The sequence below is a fragment of the Danio aesculapii genome, chromosome 4, assembly GCF_903798145.1.
Source record: "Danio aesculapii chromosome 4, fDanAes4.1, whole genome shotgun sequence".
Classification (NCBI taxonomy): Eukaryota; Metazoa; Chordata; class Actinopteri; order Cypriniformes; family Danionidae; genus Danio; species Danio aesculapii.
The window spans coordinates 10,144,757-10,169,214 of NC_079438.1; the positions used below are offsets into that span (position 1 = coordinate 10,144,757).

Here is a 24,458-nt window from a genome sequence, read left to right on the forward strand (position 1 = left end):
TAGGAAATGAAGAGGCAGATCAACTTGCAAAGAAAGCATTGCAACATACTCAAATAAAAATAAAAATAAGTAAGTCAGAGATGAAAAACATGATTGCAAAGGAAATAAGTAGGAAATGGCAGAGGGAGTGGGAAAATGGAGAAAAAGGCAGGCATATGCATAGTATTCAAGGATGTGTGGGTGTTATTAGAAATAAGTTTGGAAATAGAAGGAATGATGTAGTGATAACTAGGTTGCATGTTGGTCATTGTTTGCTAATCCAGTATAAGTTTAGAATAGGAAAGCATGAGACAGGCTGCTGTGACAAATGTGGGGAAATAGAAACATTAGAACATGTAATTAAAGAATGTGTTGCATATGAAAAACAGAGAAGTCAATTAATTAAAGGATTAAACATTTACGGGATAAATAATCTGTCATTTCAGACCTTATTAAGAAATGGTGCAAATCAAGGTAAAATAATACTCCAATTAATTAATTACTTAAAAGAAACAAAAATGATTAATAGAATTTGAGAATAGTTTAGCAAAATAAAGAAATTGTAAATTTATTTAGATTTTAAACTTTAAATTTGTTTTATTTATTTATTTATTTTTATTTTCCTCCTATCTTCTCCTTCCTGTTCGCTTTTCCCTCTGGTAATCTCATCCCCTTCATTCATATATATAATCTTTTGTTCCCATGCTTTTTCCTACATTATGCGCTCCACACTCCTATCCAGTAGGTGGCGGGAATGCACCATGTAAGTTGGTCTGCCAACCGCCATTAACCCCACAAGAAGAAGAAGAAGTGGCAAAAAAGCCAAACAAAAAAAGACTTTTATTTTGGCGTGGCGTGTGACGTCATCAGTCGGCACCCGATTCAGCGCTGTGATTCAACTGGAGAAAGGTTTGTGATTTAAAACGTTTACAGATATAAACCGATTTTAATTCATAGTTCTGTAGTTTTAGGTTTTTTATACGATGCTAAATTATGTTCCTGTTGTTAGAGATAATATTTTAACCCTTTATACATCGTAGTACTATTTTATTCTCAGTAACTGAGGGCTATTGTTTGAATAAAGCAACAAAAAGTGTGTAATAATTGTTTTAAAGAAACATTTTACCTGATTTCTTTTTGTTAATTTCTCTCATATAAAGAAACTGTTGAAGCAAGTGTTGAAGAGAAGTTGTTTCTGTTCATTGTTTTGTTCATTTTAAACAGGATAACGTGTTCAAACACAGAGAAAAACTCCTGCTGAAGCGACTGATCTCCACACTCTTATAAAGATGGCGTTTATTAAAGAGGAGAGTGAAGATGTGAAGATTGAAGAAACATTCAGAGTCAAACATGAAGATCTGCAGGAACAAACAGGTTAGTTTTCATTCTCAAAGACCAACTCAGTCATTTGATCCTCATTCAGATATATTTTAATAATAAGAATACTAAATTAAATCCATCTTGCAGCCCTGAGTGTGCTGCCTAGTTCTCCTAAATGCACATAAGCACTCATTGAAAGACAGGAATGAGTTTCTTTCTTGTTACTTGTTCTCATGTCTTTTGTCTTTCGTTTTATGTATTATTAGTCTCCCATTTTCTCTACCTTCTTAAGGTTATTGCTTTTCTTGTTCTCCTACTGTTTGTTAAGTGTCCTTGAGCACTGGGGCTATATAAAATAAATAAAAACAATAAATTAAAAAAGTTTAACTGAGCTGACGATATTTGACCTACAGTTTTCTCATAGAAGATATCTGCTATTACAGTGATAGTGTTGGCTTAGTACTTTCCATTTGCATATGTCACGTTGATCACAATTCCAAATTCTTTATGGGTTTAAACTTGTTTCTAGTAGTTGTTACTAGTTCTCACAGATAGTATCTGAGTTAGAATTACATCATTATTATAATAACTAATAACCAGGGCTATTGTGTTTAAACCAGGTTTCCGTGGGGTCTTAAAAAGTCTTAAATTTACTGAAATATTGTGTTGTAGGTCTTAAATCTTTTTTAAACAAGTCTTCATTTTCCTTTGTTCATGTTTTGCTACCCAATCTGGCCAAAACCCATACAATCACCAACAATCCATCTCAATAAAACTTTCAACTTTTATTCAAAAAGGTCATTTTAACTCTATTTATCATAATGGTTTAATTATTTTCCTTACAATAACATTTGTTTAAACGTGCTCCATGTATTTTACTGCTGAGGCCATCGACCTGGACAGATTGTTGTGCATAGGTTTAGTTTATTATAGTTTTTAAAACATTTGTTTATTTTTTTTTATTTAAATAAAGTTTATTTTGGAAAAAAAGTGCATGGATACAAGTATAGCTTGCTATTTTTTACACAATATTTAAAATCTTTTGCTAAGAAATATTTAAAATATTGTCTTTTTCATTATTCATTTATTATTGTATTATTAGCCCTTAGCCTTTTATGAGTCTAAAATTTCATTCATAATGGTTTTAAAAATGTCTTTAGAAGTCTTGCATTTAACTTGGTGAAACCTGCAGAAACCCTGGTTTAAAGTATGTCAGAATTTTAAATATGCTGAACGAAATGGACACTAAAATAATTAATTATTATAAAACATTGTACAGTGTTCTAAATCATATGGTGATGTTGTGGGAGGACATGAAGCAAAACGAACAAATTATAGTGGAACAATAACGTTTAGCAATGCACTGACTACAACTGGCCAACAAACTAGTCTAAAAATGACTTGCTGATAAGTAATGGATTACAGCATGCTGATGATATGCAAACATTTGAGTGTAAAGTTCATCTGAATATTGACCATAATCTTCATGTACCAGCAGGCGCCGCCATTGGAATCTTTTTGCTTGAGACTTTTATAAAGAATGAATTTTTAGATCGTAAAAACAGTGTTGTGCTGCTGTTTTAAGTGTTTCAGGACAACAGTATCTCCAGCAGAAAAGATATACAAAGATGCCATTTTAAATTGTAAAGAAATCTGTGTTTATGAAACAAATGAAGACAGCAGAAGTCAATGATTCATTTGAATTATTCAGCCTGGACATGTTTACTGCTCCAAAATATTTTCAAAGTGTCTCAAAAGAAAATATATTGTGTTCAAAGGGGGAAAAGTTTTTGTGTTTTACCCAGATATTTAAAAAGAATATATTTAGAGCAGTAATCACAGTGCTGTGAAACCGTGATATTGTTATTCAAGGTTATCATATAGTCAGAATCTTATACTGGCCCATGCCTAATACTGCTTGATGTTGTAAAGTCATCCATTCATTCATTCACATTCTTTTCGGCTTAGTCCCTTTATTAATCTGGGGTCACCACAGCAGAATGAACCGCCAACTTATCCAGCATATGTTTTATGCAGCGGATGCCCTTCCAGCTGCAACCCATATCTTGGAAACATCCATACACATTCATTCACACTCATACACTACGGACAATTTAGCTTTACCCAATTCATCTGTACCGCATGTCTTTGGACTGTGGGGGAAACCGGAGCACTCGAAGGAAACTCACACAAACGTGGTGAGAACATGCAAACTCCACACAGAAACGCCAACTGACCCAGCCAAGGCTCGAACCAGTGACCTCCTTGCAGTGAGGCAATAGCACTACCTACTGCACCACCACGTCGCCTGTTGCAAAGTCGTATTTTCTAATTTTATTGTGTTTCTTTGCATGTATAGTCATGAACACACTTGTTTGTAGAGCAAGTAGCCGTTGATTATTCCTGGTCATTTCTCTAATAGGCAACTGAAGTTCTAAAATACTAGCATATGAGATCAGGGCCCTGTTTCAGAAAGAAGGTTAAGTGAAAACTCAGAGTATTTTAACCCTGAAATGAGAGAAACTCTGTGTTTTTTGTTTCGAAATGGCAGGTTTGTCAAACTGGAGAAAGCAGGGTAAGTCAAGCCTGTTTCTGAAAGAGAGGTAACTTTAACTCAGAGTCAGTTACCGTGGTAACTTACGCTGTGGAACCTAACCTGGTCAGTAGCAGGTTTTATTCTCTAAACTCAGAGTTTCTGTCGGTCTCCTCCCCTTTTTTAAAGACGGTTGATGGAAAGGTCATGATGCACATAACTTTTGAAATATAGGCATAAAAAACATGCGCATAACTGAGAAGGATAAACTTTTTATTCGATAAAAAAAGCTAAACTTACGTTAACTACACAAGCACTTTTACTGAACAAATTCCAGTATGTGCATTAAAAAGAGGTTTGTTATAAGAAATCATATGATGATGAAAATGTGTGTGAATGGACAAACCAGCAGGCTGAGCACACTGTAAAACATCTGAAATGTTGTTTTGGTCATTCTAAAACGCCTTAACCGTTTCAGTATTAATGTTGTTATATTATTGATGACCTCCAGAGCATTTGGAGCTTGTCGAGAGCATCTGTTCTCCGCGTCTCATGGCTTCAAACGCCAACACGCGCTTGTGTGTCGGCATTGTACTCTGAGGTGAAAGTCATTTATTATATAAAGAAAAGATTCAAGGTTATTTTTACTGTTGATATTTGGCACCAGTTAATCAGGAAATTATGATTTTGTTCTCTTTGATTCATTGGATGGAAACGCTGCTTTATTCGCACATGTTTTATGCAATATTCCAGGTTTGTAAATAAATTTAATTCACATTTTTGGATGGAAACACAGCTATTGCCTACATTTCAGTCACACAAAGAACAAAGTCACGTGTGAGAATGGATGGTCCTTCTTTAATGAATAATTAGCTTAAATTCACAGACCTTCGATAGAGACTTGTTCTGTAACTAGATTAATGGGATTATTACTCGTTCTAAACACTATTTTTTAGTTCTGCTTACATTCTTATTATTCAAATAGTTTTATTGATTTTTCAAAAGTCTTCAATTTTTCCACAACACACATATTGAACAACAAATTAACATGGTACATAGCTACAAACATACTCGCACCCCATAAAGAAAAAAGGAGAAAGAGAAAAATAAATAAAAATAGATAAAACACATTAGGAAATTAGGGATAAATTCTTAATTAGGATATAATAACCCCTGAGCGTTCAGTGTATGATAGGAAAGGCTGCCAAACCTCATAAAACTTTTTTGTAGAGCCTCTGATGGTTTACTTAAGGTGCTCGAGTTTAAGTCGTGATAACACTTCTAATATCCAATGTTGGTGGGATGGCGGGTTTGTTTTTTTTTCCACCTGAGAAGTATCAGGCATCTTGCCAATAAAGAAGAAAAAGCAATGATTTCAATGTGATTAGCTGACAGGTACATTTCTTCTGGCACTGTACCAAAAATAAAGGTCAAAGGATTAGGATCCATATCTTTATTACATATAGATGAAAATGATCTAAAAATATCGGTCCAAAATTTATGTAATCTAGGGCATCCCCAGAACATATGACTCAGATCTGCTGGCTCCAAACCACATCTGGGCCAAGATGAATCTGACCCTGGATACATTTTTGCCAGCTTGCTTCTAGATAGGTGAAGCCTATGAAGCACCTTAAACTGAAGAAGACCATGTCTAATACATACAGAAGATGAGTGTACCAGTTCTATGGCATATTGCCAGGCTGTATCAGATATTTCTAGTCCCAGTTTGTCTTCCTATTTTTACTTTATACGATTTAGGGAAGGGGAGGCAGTTCTTTGAATCGCTTCATATAACATGGACATCATACCCCTTTGATATGGGTCCATATTTACCATATTTATTTATATCTATCCAGCATGCTTCTGGTTGGTTCAGTGAAGGAGAGTTTTTTTTAACGAAACTACGGACCTGAAGGTGCCTAAAAAATTAGAACGGGGAATCTCAATGCCTGTTCTTAACTGTTGAAATGGGATAAATATGCCATCTTTAATCGGGTCCTTAACACCGTTAACTCCCTTCCTAGACCAGAATTGGAATGCTGAATCTATAAGAGAGGGAGGAAATAACGGATTTAACAAAATGGTAGCAGAAGGCAATGCTTGTTTTGTATTAAAGTGTGACCATATTCTAAGTGATCCGTTTATAACTGGGTTATTCATAGAATATTGTTTACTCACTGGAATCGGAGCACAAATTAGTGAGCATAAAGACACTGGATTAGACGTTTGCTGTTCCATCAGTGGGGCCAAAGTGGGGCCTCATCATCACAGATGTTGGAAAACCAGAATATCAGTTTGTGCAAATTGGTTGCCCAATAATAGTATAAGAAATTTGGAATTGCCAATTGCCACTATTCCTTTTTTCTTTCCAAGAATTCCTTTCTTATGCGAGGAATTTTCTTATCCCAGAGAAATGTAGAAATACAATTATTCAAAGCCTTGAAAAATGACTTGGGAATAAAAACAGGCACGGTCTGAAGTAGAACTCAAAATCTTTGTAGAATTGTCATTTTAATGGAATTGATCTTTCCAGCCAAAGATAAAGGAAGGGTTGACCACTGCGCCATGTCTCATTTGGCTTTGTCTAATGTCGTTTTAACATTATTATTGAACAAATCCTTATATTTGCATGTCACATTCCCACTCAGATATACAAATTTATTAGGACTTACTGAAAATGGAAAGGATTGGAAAGACATTTGCTGTGCTCTATCATTGATAGGGGAAAGGAGACTCTTTGCTAGATTGACTTTGTATCCAGAAACATTTCCAAATTCTGAAATTATTGTAAGAGCTTTTGGAATACATGAATCTGGATTTGACAGAATAACAAGATCATCCTCATATAGCAGGAGCTTATGTTCTTGTCCCTCTCTGAAAATTCCTTGCAAGCCATCTGAGTTCCTTAATACGGTTGCAAGAGGTTCGATGGCAATGTCAAAGACCAGAGAGGACAGAGGGCAGCCCTGTCTTGTTCCCCTAGAGAGTGGAAAGCATTTAGAAATTATGTTATTTGTTCGAATGGATGCTTAGGTCCGGGAATATAAAAATTTTCCCCAGGAACAGAATTCAGGACCAAAACCAAACTTTTAAAGCGCTGTAAATAAATAGATATCCTCTATTCTATCAAATGCCTTATGGGCATCTAAAGTAATTAAGACCTCTGGATTGTTATTATTTTTAGGTAAATAAATAGTATTAAATAATTGACTAAGGTTGTAAGATAACTGTCTCCCAACAATAAAACCAGTTTGATCTGGGTGAATTATCTTTCTCATGACTCACTCCACTCGCCAGCTCTTTAGCCAGGATCTTATAATCACAGTAGAGTAAGCTGATCGGATGATAAGATCCACATTTAAGTGAATCCTTACCCTTTTTAAGAAGTACTGTTATAACAGCCAATGTCATGGAGGAGGGGAGTGATGCTGAGACAAGAGCTTTAGCAATACCTTGCACATCAGGGGTGTTAGCTTGGCAAAAAAAAAAAAAACTTCTTATAAAACTTGACCAGGAAGCCATCAGGGCCTGGTGCTTTTCTGGTTTTCAATTTTTTGATTGCATTTTCAATTTTAGAAGGTGTTTTATTTCCTTCTAATGCCAACTGATCTGAATCACAGAGGGATGGTAATTCCAAATAATTAAATCAATACGTTCAATTTAATTTACCTCAGAGCTCTAAAAAGTTTTTTAGAAGTTTTTTAATTCGTTATTGATTCCCTGTTCCCTGTGCATTCACTACTTACTTGTATTTTTTAAAAATATATATTTATTATCTGTTTTTTGACCTGTCTCTGTTATCTTGTTGCACTGTAGAAGCTCTGTCACGAAAACAAATTCCTCGTATGTGTGAACATACCTGGCAATAAAGCTCTTTCTGATTCTAAAGCTCTTTCTGTTGATCAGTAATAATACTGCCATCAGCTTTACTAACTGCTGCTATAAAACCAGCTGCTAAGGATTGTTTCAGTTGGTAACACAATAACTTACCAGCTCGTCTACCATGTTTGTAATGAATCTGGCATGATCTTATGTGGAGGTCCTCTGCATTTTCACTTGTCAAGGAGTCATATTCCACTTGCAGAATAAGTCTTTTCTTATGGAGCTCTTCGGAAGGTGATGTTAAGTGTAGTTCATCAATTGTATTATTTTTTTCATAATCTCTGTAAGCCGGTTTGACTTTTATTTGCACTAGCTTGATATGAAATAATCTGTCCACTTATATATGCTTTCTGAGTATCCCATTCTTCTTCCGGCGGCGCTACGGCCCCTGTAGAGCCCTGGCCTCTTCCACCACTCCTCTCCAGCCTTCCCGATCCAAAGCCTGCATTCTCCAGGCATGCACACTTAGGGTACATAGATCATCTTCTATGTCCTCTAACCACCTCTTCCGTGGCCTACCAGGACGTCTCCTTCCATCTAGTTTTGGCTTGTATGCTCTTTTAACAGCTCTTTGTTCAGGGAGTGTCTCTAAATGGCCCAGCCATCTTATATGGGTCCTCTTTATTTCCGTGACCAGGTTTGGCGTCGCATACATGTCTACCACTTATGCATTATTCTTTATGCGCCATTCACCTTGGTCACACTTCGGTCCGTAAATCCTCCTTAGGATCTCTCCCATGTGTTTAAAAGCAGTTTGTTCCGAGTTCTCAATACCCACTTTTCACTGGCATACAATACCACTGGCCGCAGTACTGTACGGTAGTCTTTCCTTGCTTGCTCGGCTCAGCAGACAAGATTTGATGAGGTGCTGCATGCTGTAGTATGCCTTGTTTCCCACCTTCAACCTCTCTTTTATTTCCTCGCTGTTTTTGTTGCAGTCTGTCAGCAGAGATCCCATATATTTGAAATTATGGACACGTTCAAAGAAGTGCGTTCCTACCTGCAGGGGTTCCGTTGTGGCACTCTAACACCTTAACACAAGCATATATTTTGTCTTGTTTGTATTCACATGTAGGCCTGCCCGATGTGATTCTCTTACTAGCTGTATGAAGCTTTCTTTCAGTTCTCTTTCCCTCCTGCTGAGTAGGTCTACCTCATCTGCATAAGCCAGATACTGCACTGTCCTATTAAACAATGTACCTCCAGGGTTCACATCTATTTGTTGCACTATTTTCTCCAGTACTAAATTAAACGGGGTACAGGAAAGTGCATCACCCTGAGAGTGTTCACCAGCTATCATCACTTTCCCTGCAGTCTCTCCGAGTGTCATTTATATCAGTCTCACTAATTTTGATGGTATTCCAAAGTCTGTCAAAGTTCTTAACAAGTATGAACGGTCTACACTATCATAGGCCTCTTTATAGTCCACAAATAGTTGATGGGTCTCAATATTAAATTCATAGAATTTTTCCATGGTGCTTCTGATTGTAAAGATATGGTCAACAGTCGATCTTCCACACTTAAACCCACATTGGTAGCCACCTAGTATTTTCTCAGCGTATCTTTCCAATCTTTGAGCAATTAATTTGCTAAGCACTTTGTAAGCTACATTTAGATAGTTAGCACAGTTCAGCTTTGCTCCCTTCTTGTGGATAGGAAAAATCTGTGCGATTCTTCCAGCATTTTGTCCTGTGTCCAGATTTTAATGATTAGATCCCTAAACTTTTCTACAAGCATTTCACCACATTTTTTATCAGTTCTGCAGTGATCAGATCTTCTCCTGGAGCTCTATGGTTCTTTGTTGACCCGATAACTTCTTCCACCTCTGAAAGCCTAGGTTCCGACATTTCCACTTCGGGAGCTGTTGTCTGTTGGCTTTCAAATAGCCCGATTTCGCTATTATGATTCCGTAGGTCTTTAAACCATTCTAGCCACCATTCTTTAACCCTGGTAGGAACTGCTTCTAGGTTACCATCTTTTCCTAGGATCATCGTATTTCCGGCTTAAAATCCAATCTTTTCTTTCCTTATCCGTCCATACATAGCTCTGATTTCTTTCTTTCCTGCCATTTCCTCTGTTTCTTTGATTTGCTTGCTCCTCCACTCTCTCTTTCTCTGTCTGCAGATGTGTGTGGCATTTGTTCGTGCTCTTACAAACTCATGATGGTTGTTCCTGGTGTTTTTCTGGAGCATCTTTTTCCATGCATCATTTCTTGCTTGGATTGCTTCAGCACACTCTTTATCAAACCAATGCTGTTTACTTTCTGATCTCTTGAAGCCAATCGTTTCCCGTGCAGCTGATCTGATTGAATTCTTTATAGCAGCCTAGTCGCCCTCAATGGTTCCATCACTTAGGGAGGATCTTTGATTGAGTTCACTGTTTATCTTTGTGGCAAAATCCATTCTTGTTTCTGAAAATCTACGCGCTTTTGTATTATTCTTCATACTTATTCGGGCTATTCTTTGTCCCCATGTCGTCTTGTAGATATCTTTTTGTGGGAAATATGTGCTCGTCAATGTCATCTTATTGCTTACAGCATAATCAACCTATCTGTTCCCATTATCATTAGACTCCGTATGTAAGCTTTCTTTTCCTATAGTTGGTCTATATATAGTCTCTCTCCCGACCTTTGCATTAAGATCACCTATTATCATTTTAAGATCATGGTTAGGGGCTGTATCATATCCTTTCTAGATTATCGTAGTATCGGTCTTTGGCGTTCTCATCAGCTTCTTCAGTGGGTGCATAAACCTTGATGATTGTGATGTTGAAGAAAAGGCCTTTGAATCTTATCATGCACATACTTTGACAGCCCAATGTACTGTCGTGATTGCCTTCATTTCAATTGCTTTCTTCAAAAGAACCTCTTTTTCGGAAAAGTAGTGGCATTTAATCACAAAGGCACGTGGCGGTTTCTTGTCGTCCACTGGTTTGCTGCGTAGAGTGCTGTGTGCACGATCCAGAAATGGAGTCTTCTCAAGGTTCAGGGTATCTTTCAGGAGGCTGGCTACAAATTCTGTCATGCGTCTGCCATGCTCCTGTCCTTCTTTAACTCCCATAATGCAGAGATTTGAGCGACGAGACCTCGCAAGATCCTCGCTTCGGTCTCTCAGCACAGCCAGCTCCTTTTTCACGACACTAAACCCTTTTTGCAGGGTAGTAAGAGAGTTGGAGTATCCACCCAACACAGACTCTAGACCAGTCACTCGCTCTTCCGCTGCTTCCACTTTGGCATTAATGTGCTCCACAACATAGCGTAATTCTGTCTGAACCTGGTCAATTAGATTGCAAAGTTAATTTGACCGTGCAACGGCCTTTTCAAAATCGGCCTAATCAAATCGCCCTTTAGTGCATCAATAGCTTGAAGGACCGCACTGTTATCACTCGCCGGAGCCGTCTCTTTTTTTAGATGCAGTTTGCACTTCGGGGTTAGCATTAGCATGGAGGCTAGTAGCGGATTCCGCCTCCCTATGGTTGCTACGGCCTTTATTCATCCTGATTTAAGTTGAATTACGCTCAGAACAGCTAGACTCATACACTTATAAATGCTTATTTTCCAGTATTGGTAGGTTTAAGGTAATAGTATTTAGGATAAAAGCAATATTAATCGCAATTTTAGGTTTCACTTTAGGACCTCAACAGTTTGCGTCTACACATGGCACCGCTCCGACCGGAAGTCCAAAACAAACAATATAACAATAATCACAATGAAACACAAAACTCTCAGCACTTCTAACTCAAATGAAAGTGAAAGGAAAAAAATGCAAATGATTTCAGGCCAGCAGATTCATCAGATTTGAAAACGGGGGAAAATACTGTGATAATAGTACGGAGAGAAAACAAAGATAAATAAAATGAGAATTTGGGCAAAGAAAACAAAAACTTTTGCTCCTTACCCACGGAGCGGAGAGGTCGAGGAAAATGAGAGGGGAATGGCGAAAGTGGAGGTGTGGATGTAAGGGTTGAGGCTGTTGACGAACCCAGCCGGTGAATAGCAGCCACAGGTGCCTAACAGGAAACTCCGACACTGTCGACTGCAGGATGAAGGCTTTCGGCAGCTGACTCCATGCCAGTGAGATAAATCGATAAGTTGATTTTGTTCAGGACACATTGCACTGAAGTCTTTGGTGACGCACTCATTCACAGACGTCAGGAGCACTTCAGTAACAGGACAGCTGTCTTTGCTCTGTTACTTTAATACGTACTTTCACTTTTTGTTTCTCACAGCCAGTCATTAAGTTTACACTGCTTGTCTCAACCCGGTTTCTCAACTCGTTTCCCCACACTGCAAAAGTTTAGTCAACTTCTCTTTCTTCCGCACACCACATAATGCTGCCCTCTTCAACTCTCCTCCTCTTCCTTTATACTCTCACCCATTTTCTTTTGCCATCCCATGGGTAAAGACAAATTAAACAATGTTGACTGTCATCACAGAAAACAATCAGAAAGAGCTTTATTGCCAGGTATGTTCACACATACTAGGAATTTGTTTTCGTGACAGAGCTTCTACAGTGCAACAGGATTACAGAGACAGGACAAAAAACAGATAATAAATATATTTTAAAAAATAGAAGTAAGTAGTGAGTGCAAATATACAGATTGACAAGTGTATGTACATGTTTATTACTATATACAACATTATATGTGCAGCTGTTATGTGCAAATTGGCATGTAAAGTGTGTTGTTAAATAAGTCTATATGTGTATAAAAGTGTATAGCAAGTAGTGATATTGGTTTCGCAATTATTATCATCAAGTGTTCATGAGATGGATTGCCTGAGGGAAGAAACTGTTTCTGTGTCGGGCTGTTCTGGTGCGCAGTGCTCTGTAGCGTCGACCAGAAGGTAAAAGTTCAAAGAGGCAGTGTGCTGGATGTGAGGGGTCCAGAGTGATTTTGGCAGCCCTTCTGCTCGCTCTGGATAAGTACAGTTCTTGGGGAGTAGGAAGGGAGTCAGCAGTCCGAACTATTCAACGTAGTCTTTTGAGGTCGTATTTAGTAGCTGAGCTAAACCAGACAGTTATTGATGTGCAGATGACTGATTCAATGATGGAGGTGTAGAACTGTTTCAGCAGCTCCTTTGGGAGGTTAAATTTCTTCAGCTGACGAAGAAAGTACAGCCTCTGTTGAGCTTTTTTGACAATGGAGTCAATGTGAGTGTCCCACTTCAGGTCCTGAGAGATGGTGGTGCCCAGGAACCTGAATGACTCCACTGCTGCCACAATGCTGTCCATGATGCTCAGTGGGGGGAGAGCAGGGGGGTTTCTCCTGAAGTCCACTATCATCTCCACTGTTTTGAGCGTGTTGAGCTCCAGGTTGTTGTGGCTACACCAGACAGCCAACTCCTTAACCTCCTGTCTGTAAGCAGACTCGTCACCGTCCTGAATGAGGCCGATAAGTGTGGTGTCGTCTGCAAACTTCAAGAGCTTCACAGAGGAGTCTTTTGATGTGCAGTCATTCGTGTACTGGGAGAAGAGCAGTGGGGAGAGGACACACCCCTGGGGTTGCCAGTGCTGATTGTGCGGATGCTAGATAAGAATTTTCCCAGCTTCACCAGCTGCTGCCTGTCCGTTAGGAAGCTGTTGATCCACTGACAGACAGAGGTGGGCACAGAGAGCTGAGTTAATTTGGGCAGGAGAAGTTTTGGGATGATAGTGTTAAACGCCGAGCTGAAGTCAACAAACAAGATCCTCACATAGGTCCCTGGTCTGTCTAGGTGTTGCAGAGCATAATGCAGTCCCATATTTACTGCATCATCCACAGACCTGTTTGCTCTGTAGGCAAACTGAAGAGAGTCCAGTGAGGGTTCAGTGATGTCCTTCAGGTGGGCCAGCATCAGTTTTTCAAAGGAGTTCATGACCACAGATGTTAGTGCCACCGGTCTGTAGTCATTTAGTCCTGTAAGTTTGGGTTTCTTTGGGATGGGGATGATGGTAGAGCATTTGAGGCAGGAGGGCACTACACACAGCTCCAGTGATCTGTTGAAAATCAGGGTGAAGATGGGGGCCAGTCGGTCAGCACAGGATTTTAAACAGGCTGGTGTTATAAAATCTGGGCCTGGTGCTTTTTTCCTCTTCTGTTTCCGGAGAACCTGGTGCACCTCATCTTCGTTAAACTGTAGGGCAGGTATGAGGGAGGCGGGGGGTGGTGGAGGTGTTAATGGTGGCGTGAAGAGCAGTTCAGAGTGGGTGTGGGGGGTTTTCTCAAACCAGCAGTAAAACTCATTCAGGTCGTTTGCAAGTCGTTAATTGTCTACAGTGCTGGGGGATGGTGTCTTGTAGTTTGTGATGTTTTTCAGACTTTTCCACATGGATGCTGAGTCGCTGGAAGAGAACTGACTCCTTAGTTTCTCAGAATAGTTCCTTTTTGCGACTCTGATCTTCTTTTCCAGTGTGTATTTGGCCTGCTTATACAAGGCCCTATCCCCATTCCTGTTAGCAACCTACTTGGCCTGACGTAGCTGTCTGAGTTTTACAGTGAACCATGGTTTGTCATTGTTGTATGTGAGTTGAGTCCTGGTAGGAATGCACACGTCTTCACAGAAACTGATATAAGATGTTACAGTCTCTGTGAGCTCATCCAGATAGTTTGCAGCAGCTTCAAAAACACTCCAGTCAGTGAGGTCGAAACAGGCTTGTAGATCCCGCTCTGTTTCGTTAGTCCATCTTTTCACAGATCTTAATACAGGTTTGGCTGTTTTCAGTTTCTGCCTGTAGGTTGGAATGAGATGAATCAAACAATGGTCAGAGTGTCCCAAAGCTGCTCGTTGAATGGAGCGGTATGCATCCTTTATTGTAGTATAGCAGTGATCCAGAATATTGCTGTCTCTTGTGGGACATGTAACATGCTGTCTATATTTTGGCAGTTCACGGGATAGTTTTGCTTTGTTAAAATCCCAGAGAATGATTAAAACAGAGTCCGGGTGTTGTTGCTCTAACACCGTGATCTGATCAGCTAGTTTCTGTATCGCCAGACTTGCGTGCGTGAGCTGAGGAATGTAAACACTGACGAGGATGAACGAGCAGAACTCGCGCGGGGAGTAAAAAGGCTTACAGTTAATAAACAGTGCTTCAAGATCTGGACAGCAGATCAATGCATGGTTATATGCTGTCATGGCTTTGCAATCAAAAAACATTGTTAAATAGAGGCCTAAAGAGAAAAAAAACAGCCATGAATATAACGAAAATGGAATAAATTTACCCAGAGTGTATTGAGGATTTTTTATTTCAAAGCATTTTCCCAGAATAATTCAAAATAAGATGTCTCCAAATATCAGTCCATTTGATGAAACACAGAGGAAGTTTTGGCCAAATTAAGCCTCAAAATCACCCCAGAATGGATAAAAAAATGACCCAACAGCACACAAAGGGAAAGGTGCACAATCCAGCCTTTATGCAGATGCTGTACAGGTATGTCTCATGTCTGTGAGGCAAATATTCAGCAGTTTGTTGAGCTGTTACCGAAGAACCTTTTTTCTGATGCGTTTACCAGTCAGGCACAGAATGAACAAGTATTTCCTGTCTGCTTTACAAATTTTAGAAAAACATTTTGTTGTAATTATGAATATTTACAAATAAAAATAGGCCATGTACAGCGTTCAAATCTGTGTCTTATCAATATGACCAAGAAACTTTTATGACTGACATAGTTTCAATTTACTATAACTGTAAAGCGTTAAGCGGCTTTTACACAATTTACGTTGTAAAAGCACTAGATAAATAAAGATGAATTGAATTGAATCTGCTTAAATATGTACACATTAAAGGGCTGAACAAAATATGATTGGATTTATTTTACATTTAATGTGCATCAAAATTGCAGAGTGTGTAGCCAATGTTTCCAGTGTCATTTCACTTTTCAGCTTTTGATGAGAGTTTTTAAGACTTAATGAAAACTAACTTAAATAAAACTAATGAAAACTAATATTTATTTATTTCAGACCTAATTGAAGAGAATGAGGGGAGGAAAGAGGAGGAACATCATGTGAAAATTGAGGAAAAAACTCTTTTACAGACTGATGGTATTTTGAAAAGGAGAGATAAGAATCGTTTCACCTGCACTCAGTGTGGAAAGAGTTTGGCAAGCAAAAGCAAACTTAGGATTCACATGATGATCCACACTGGAGAGAAACCATTCACTTGCACTCAGTGTGGGAAGAGTTTCAGCCAATCATCATCCCTTAATAAACACATGATGATCCACACTGGAGAGAAACCATTTACTTGCACTCAGTGTGGGAAGAGTTTCATCCACTCATCATCCCTTAAACTACACATGATGATTCACACTGGAGAGAAACCATTCACATGCACTCAGTGTGGGAAGACTTTCAGCATATCACCATCCCTTAATCTACACATGAGGAGCCACAGTGGAGAGAAACCATTCACATGCCCTCAGTGTGGGAAGAGTTTCAGCCAATCATCACACCTTAATCAACACATGAGGATCCACACTGGAGAGAAACCATACACATGCACTCAGTGTGGGAAGAGTTTTAACTGCTCATCACACCTTAATAAACACATGAGGATCCACACTGGAGAGAAACCATACACATGCACTCAGTGTGGGAAGAGTTTTAACTGCTCATCACACCTTAATAAACACATGAGGATCCACACTGGAGAGAAACCATACACATGCACTCAGTGTGGGAAGAGTTTCAGCCGTTCATCATACCTTGATCACCACATGAGGATCCACACTGGAGAGAAACCATTCACATGCACTCAGTGTGGGAAGAGATTCAGCCAATGGTCCTCCCTTAATCACCACATGAGGATCCACACTGGAGAGAAACCATTCACATGCACTCAGTGTGGGAAGAGTTTTAACTGCTCATCAGACCTTAATAAACACATGAGGATCCACACTGGAGAGAAACCATACACATGCACTCAGTGTGGGAAGAGTTTCCGCCAATCATCATCTCTTAATCACCACATGAGGATCCACACTGGGGAGAAACCATTCACATGCACTCAGTGTGGGAAGAGTTTCAGCCAATCATCATCCCTTAATCACCACATGAGTATCCACACTGGAGAGAAACCATTCACTTGCTCTTAAGTCCCGGTCACGCTGGACTTTTCTCCCCATAGACTTCTATTCATGTGCACGCGAATGCGTCAGACCGGAAACGCAAGTTTGTGTGTCAAGTTTCGCAGTTCATTGCCTTGCAAAGTTCAAGCTTGGTGAACTCTGACCTGTGAAATCACATCACTTGAATGTGTGAAACCAATCGAAGATCAAAACATGACCTCTCTGGACAGAAATTTTAAAATATGGACCAATCGCTCACTTTTTTAGTGTCTAATCATCTTGTTTAATCCCGCCCCTTTTCGCAGCGCCTTACAACAGAATTTTGCTTGCTCAAATTCTAATGTGACCGCAGCTTCATTGTGGGATGAGTTTAAGCAACTCCTCAGACCTTAATAAATATATGAAGACCCACACTGGAGAGAAACCATTCACATGCACTCAGTGCAGGAAGAGTTTCAACCGATCAGCAAACCTTAATGAACACATGAAGATCCACACTGGTGTGAGAGAGTATATGTGCTTGGAGTGTGAGAAGACTTTTGTTACAGCTCCAAAATTGAAACTGCACCAGACGATTCACACTGGAGAGACCGAACAAGTGTTCACACTGTGACAAGAGATTTAATCAGTTAACACATCTGAAAACACAAGAGGTTTCACACTGGAGAGAAACTGTACAGATCATTCGGCACAGCTTAAGAAACACATGGACAAAAAGTTGCACACATCACATGAATGCAGCAAAACATTTTCTCTGTGCACAGGATGTTTCATGTCTAAATAATGTTTGAAAAGGCTCAGTTTACTGTTTTCCAACACTCCTACACTGCAGTAGGTGGGGTTGTAAATGTGTTTCGTTTACCGTAAACACAATGATGGCGGCTGAGAAAAGAACAGTTTCATAAACATCTGGTTAACAGCACCTCTGCGGCTTAAAATCTCTTTGCAAGTGATTGTACAGGTGCGGATACATCTGTACTCCACTCTCCAGTGTATTCATGTAGCCAGTGTTGTTTTAGATGATGTTCTCTGTCTGACTCCCTGATCGAAAAATCCAGATTGGAGTATGTGGTAAATCCTGATTGGATGCCTGCATTACTCATTAATGAGTATATAAAAGTTGTTGTGCTAGCTACCCCAGGACACTGTGGCTACTTGGGAGTCCTCATGTCAAGACCTGCCATCTCATTGACTCTTTAATCTTATGCACTACTAATGTCATCTAGTTAAAGTGTTGTTGTGATTATATCCTAAGTTCTTTATCTTCATTATTATCCCTAGACATTTGTTGGTTGCTTTGATTGATTGTTCTATGAGTTACACTTTATAATAAATAATTTGCATTCAGGCTATTTTGTAGGTTTATCTCTCTTTTATGTTGGGACTCAAACAAGCGGGTCATAACACTTTGTAAAATGTGTCCAGTTGTATTCGAGATCTTGTCCTTTCAGTCATGACCATAGGTGAGAGTAGGAACCTAGATTGAGCGGTAAATTGAGAACATTGCCTGTCGTCTCAGCTCCTTCTCCACAACAGACAATCACATCAACTGCATTACTGCTGCAGCTGCACCGATCCATCTCTACATCTCACATTCCATTCCTCATGAAAAAAACCGCAGATACTTCAACTCCATTTGAGGTAAGGACTCTCCTCCAAACTGGAGATGGCCACCTTTTTCCAGTCAAGCACCATGGTTTCTGACTTATAGGTGCTGTTTCTTTCCCTGCCATGTCACACTCTGCAGCAAACCTCCCCACTGCATGCTGAAGGTCCATGTCCAATGAAGCCAAAAGGACAACGTTATCTGCAAATGGCAGAGACAGTCCTTGCCTGCACCTAAAATTCTGTCAAAATTATAAAAATATATATTTTTGAGATCAGCCTCAAAATAACTCATTTACAAAATAAAATGAATAAATAAATGGATGGATAGACATTGTAGTGGTGAAAGGGGAAGTAGGATGGCTTGTTCAACCATAAACCAAGATGGAGTTCTTTCAGGAGGGATGGACCAGTGCACAAGATATCTCAGACTGAAGGTGTAATAATGAAATAAAAGCTAAGAAAGCCCCAACTCTTTTTTTTTTATCAACTGGCTGTTGCAATGTACTCCTATGCAACCTAGGGTGCTTCTTGTTCCAGATAAATTAATTAACTAAATTATCAAACTGTTTAAAATATTGTTGTAGAAAGGTTCTTTGTGTGGGAAGAAGAAGACAGGGTCGGCGATAAGGTAAGTGACAATTTTATTATTGTTATTCTTTTTCTGTGGTTCAACACAAGGCTCAAAGGCGCTGGTTGTAGCTCAGCTCTCTCTCTCTCTCGACTGGTCTCTCTCGCTCCCTGAAGAAGGCGTCTCTCCGGCCCAATCACTAGAGAAAGCAGGTGTTATTAATTATTTCTGATTGGGCTACTGACCAGCCGCCGGTGTCTCCACTCGCTCTCCCCCCTTTCTGGGTGTTCGACCACGCTCTCCCCACCACATACCCCCACCGCCCGTCTCAGGCCGGGCAGCCATCCGGCCTGCGGCCCCCCTCCTGCCTGGGAGAGGAAGTGAGCCACGACCATCTGCGCGCCCGGCCTGTGGACCACCTTGAATTTAAATGGTTGTAATGCGAGATACCAACAGGTGATCCGCGCGTTGGTATCCTTCATGCGGTGGAGCCACTGGAGGGGAGCATGGTCCGAACAGAGGACGAATTCTCGCCCCAGGAGATAATAACGGAGGGTGAGGACCGCCCACCATATCGCCAAACATTCCCTTTCTATGGTGCTGTACCTAGCCTCCTGGTTGGACAGTTTCCGGCTGATGTACAGCACCGGGCGCTCCTCACCCTCAACCTCCTGGGAGAGAACCGCCCCCCAGACCCCGTTCAGACGCATCTGTTTGTAAAAGAAAGGGAGAGCAAAGTTAGGAGTGTGCAATAGCGGCCCCCCGCAAAGTGCAGCCTTAACCTCGGTGAAGGCCTGTTGGCATTGCTCCGACCATTGGACATTATCTGGTTCCCCCTTTTTAGTAAGATCAGTCAGGGAGCTGACAAGGTCCGAATAATTTGGTATAAACCGTCTGTAGTATCCCGCCAGACCCAAAAACTGTCTTACCTCCTTTTTGGTCTTGGGTCTTGGACAAGTTGCAATTGCTGCAGTTTTATCAATTTGGGGCTCCACCTGCCCATGGCCCAAGTGGAAGCCCAGATACCTCACCTCCACACGCCCAACCGCGCACTTCCTCGGGTTGACCGTAAGCCCGGCCCGCCGTTAACACCGCCCGCACATGTTGCATATGCCGCTGCATAAGTCAATCATTACTGTATATGATTATATCATCCAGATAGGCAGCAGCATATGCTGAGTGACGGGCCAGTATTTTGGCCATCAGGCGCTGGAACGTGGCCGGTGCCCCGAACAACCCGAATGGAAGCGTCCCAAATTGGTGTAAACCAAACGGCGTAGTGAAGGCCGTTTTTTCACGGGATAAAGAAGTTAGGGGTATCTGCCAATATCCCTTTGTCAGATCCAATGTCGAATAATAGCGAGCAGCGCCTATCCGGTCGAGCAACTCGTCAACCCGCGGCACTGGATACGCGTCGAATTTCGACACAGCATTTAATTTGCGGTAATCCACACAAAACCGGACCGACCCATCTGTTTTGGGTACCAAAACGATCGGGCTGGCCCAGTCACTGCGGGATTCTTCTACTACACCCATTTCCAGCATTTTTCTTAATTCATCCTGGACCACCTTTTTTTTGTGTTCAGGCAAGCGATACAGTCTGGCCCTTACGACCACGATGGTCGATGTGGTGCTGAATTAAGTTGGTGCGTCCGGGTAGGGGGGAGAACATGTCTGCAAATTCGGTTTGGAGGTGTCGGACGTCGGTGAGCTGCGCGGGCGAAAGATGATCACCCCCAGCGACCAGAGTGTTTGCCCCATTCCGGTTTACACTCTCCGGTCCCAGGTCATCCTCACTGGTGACGAGTGCCGCCAGCATCACCTCCTCCAGCTCCCTCCACAGTTTCAATAAATTAATATGATAAATTTGACGTGCCCCTCTCCTGTCCGTTCGCACCACCTCATAATCAAGATCGCCAACTCGTCGTGTGACCACAAACTGCCCTTGCCACTTGGCGAGTAATTTGGAACTGGAAGAAGGCAGCAGTACAAGGACTTTATCTCCCTTTGTGAATTTTCGTAGTTTAGTGCCCTTATCATATCGCCTGCGTTGTTCCTCCTGGGCCTTGAGCAAATTCTCCGTAGAGAGCCGCCCCAGTGTGTGGAGTTTTGCTCGTAGGTCCAGGATATATTGAATTTCGTTTTTGCTTTGTAAAGACTCGTCCTCCCAAACCTCTCTAACAACATCCAAAACCCCACGGGGATGTCTGCCATAGAGAAGCTTGAAGGGGGAAAACCCCGTGGAGGCTTGGGGAACCTCCCGCACAGCAAATAATTAGGGCTCCAACCATTTATCCCAATTTTTCGCGTCCTCGTGAACAAATTTACGGATCATGGATTTAAGCGTGCGATTAAATCGCTCCACCAGCCCGTCTGTTTGTGGGTGATAGATGCTGGTGTGAATCGATTTAATGCCCAATAATCCGTAAAGTTCGCGTAGTGTATGTGACATGAACGCGGTGCCTTGATCAGTGAGGATCTCCTTGGGGATCCCCACTCGGGAGATCATACTAAACAGAGCTTCCGCAACACTCTTTGCCGAGATGTTACGGAGCGCTACTGCTTCCGGGTACCGCTTTGCATAATCCACTAGGACTAATGCAAAGCGGTGCCCGCGTGCGGATCGCTCTAATGGCCCTATGAGATCCATACCAATTCTCTCGAAGGGGATCTCCGTAATTGGTAAAGGGCGCAATGGCTTTTGAGGTGGCCGGTGGGTTCATCAGTTGACATTCACGGCATGCAGCGCACCATCTGCTGACATCCCTGTGAATGCCCGGCCAAAAGAATCGGGTCATGAGGCGATTTAGAGTGGCCGCTTGACCTAAATGTCCGGCCATGGGATTCGAGTGAGCCGCCTGGAAAAGCATTTCCCGACGGCTCTTTGGTACTAATAATTGGGTTGTATCTTCCTTTGTTTGAGTGTCTTGAGTCACTCGATACACCCTGTCATTAATAATCTTAAAATACAGATAGGACAGGGATCGATCAGGCTGGAGGTTTCTCCCATCAATGACCTGCACTCTTTCTAGTGCATGTCTCAGCGTGTCGTCATGCGACTACTCTAGGGGAAAGTCTTTCCACCGGGAAATTCCCGGCCCTGCCCCTGAGTCAGCGCGTGATGTCATCGCTTGGGATTCCCCCAGCTGAGTGACCCGCCCCCTATTCGGCGATTTATTTATTTATTTATTTTTTCCCAAGACACACCCGCACTTAAGATTCCTAATAATTTGTTGAAATCAGGCCAATTCGTCCTCCAAGATTAGTGGGTGTTTGAGGTGTGGATTAACCGCTACCTCCACATTATGCTTTTTCCCCCTGAATTGAATTTTTATAGCCGTTAGCGGATAGTATCTTACCTCTCCGTGCACACACCTTACCTGAACCGTGCGGCTCTTATCCAATGCCGAGCGTTGCACCAAGCATTGGTGGATGGAGGTTTGGTTACAACCTGAATCCACCAATGCCTGATAGGTATCCCCCTTAATACTCACCGGTATTTGAGTCCATTGCGGCCGGGGGCGACGGCTGGCGCATCGGGCAGGCAGATCAATGCACCCACCTCCATTACGGAGCAGTTTTCTGGTGCATGATCCTCCCCCCCGCAATGCCAACACGCCGGCCCAGACCTTCCTGTTACACCCCCGGGGCCAGTAGGACCAACCGATTGGGCCGGAGAGAGACATGTCGGCGACTGGAATCCGCCCATAGTTCATGCCACCCCGTCTCTGTCCCGATAGGCGCCCCAGCGAGGCGTGAAGCGCTGAGGGTCCGGGCCTGGGGATCGCCTCCGGGGAGCCGGAATGGGCGGTCCCCTCGATCTGGGAGTGGGAGGAGAGAGAGACAGAGGAGGGACAGGGAGGGAGAGAGAGAGAGAGAGGTTACTTTGCCGACCCTGGACCTCGCCCGACAGCAGCGGAATGACTCTTACCGGCCAATTGGCCCGCTGCCACCCACATGCCTTGGCCATTTTCTCGAATAAATCGAGAAATACTTCCGGGTCATCCGTTGGCCCCATTTTGTGTAGCGTTATGGGAGGGTGGGTGGCCGATGTTACAATGGTCCTCGCGCTGGGCCTCCACCAGGACTTTGAAGCGCTCTTCTTGCTTGGCCTGGATATCCAGGAGTTCCTGCTGCTGTTCACGGTGGAGGACCGCGAGCGCCTGGATCACTTCCGCAAACGGACTGGTTGACGGAGTGGTCATCTTGGCAACGAGGGCTCTTCTTCTTCCCGGGTTTCGGCACCACTGTAGACAGGTTCTTTGTGTGGGAAGAAGAAAACAGGGTCGCCGATAAGGTAAGTGACAATTTTATTATTTTTATTCTTTTTCTGTGGTTCAACACAAGACTCAAAGGCGCTGGTTGTAGCTCAGCCCTCTCTCTCGACTGGTCTCTCTCATTCCCTTAAGAAGGCGTCTCTCTGGCCCAATCACTAGAGAAAGCAGGTGTTATTAATTATTTCTGATTGGGCTACTGACCAGCCGCCGGTGTCTCCACTCGCTCTCCCCCCTTTCTGGGTGTTCGACCACGCTCTCCCCACCACAATTGTAAAGATATATTTACAGGGATATACTGAAGTAGAGAAGTTACTTTAGGAAGGCAATGCATGTTGAGTATGATAGTTGGTTATTTTGAGTACCTCAGAGCAGCCAGAGAAACCACAAAAGCAGGAGTTTAGTTTCTCTTTAACTGCTTAAGATCAATTTGCACCAGATCAGCAAGAGACAACATTTGTTTGAGTTTCCTTCACCTACTGGCCTCAATGAAACATGGCGTTCCCTTCAGTGATGTCCTTGGAATTCACTCGCTTGTGAGTGGAAGTTGTCCTGGGTTACCGGGGTGACAGACTCTGCTTTTGGCGGTTCCTAAACTTTAAGAGGTTGCATGGATATTTCTTTGCGACCCGATTGCATGGTGGTGCAGTGTCCGAGAACAAGCCGAGTGGGGGCAGAGAGCAGCAGTGAGCTAAAGCAAAAAGCAATGTTTTACTGTTGCAGTAGGTTTTTAAGTGATCTGATTTAGTCCATCTTAATGGCACTGTCTTCCAATGAGCAGTTGCCATGGAGGGTGGTCCCACGCTACTACCATTATGCTCAGGATAAGTCATTAACAGACTGCTTAGTAAATTCATGTGGTAAAATATATTGTAAGTTCATTAGTATCTTGCATAAATTGTTACAAGACAAATACTGTTTCTGATACTAGCTTTTCATTTCCACCAATGTATTGCAAATATCACTAGCTTTTGTTTAGTACCAGACATCATACATTTCAGACACATACAGAAGGATTCATCTGCTATAAAGATTAAAAACCATTGATTAACTTGGTTGCAATAAATGCATGTAGTATTCAAAGAAAGCCACTGCCCCAGAGGACAAATTTAGTGATCTCCTTAAGTCTCTGGAATTTTTTTGAAGTAGCACACAATTCTTAAATTCACAAATCCAATTTTTGTTAATTCACAAATTGTCTTTTGAATCTATGACTTGGACTTTGTAAATAAATAATGCTGAGTATAGA

At 41.7% G+C, this 24,458-nt stretch overlaps 1 protein-coding gene across 1 annotated transcript; it reads left to right on the forward strand.

Annotated features, from left to right (window-relative positions):
* The first annotated feature begins 831 nt into the window (after positions 1-831).
* On the forward strand, positions 832-18,111 carry LOC130222115 (gastrula zinc finger protein XlCGF57.1-like). Its single transcript, XM_056454748.1, has 3 exons — positions 832-888; positions 1,204-1,353; positions 15,654-18,111. Exons 2-3 carry the CDS (start codon positions 1,269-1,271, stop codon positions 16,784-16,786), a joined length of 1,218 nt encoding a protein of 405 aa, XP_056310723.1. The 5' UTR covers positions 832-888; positions 1,204-1,268; the 3' UTR covers positions 16,787-18,111.
* The last annotated feature ends 6,347 nt before the right edge of the window (positions 18,112-24,458 follow it).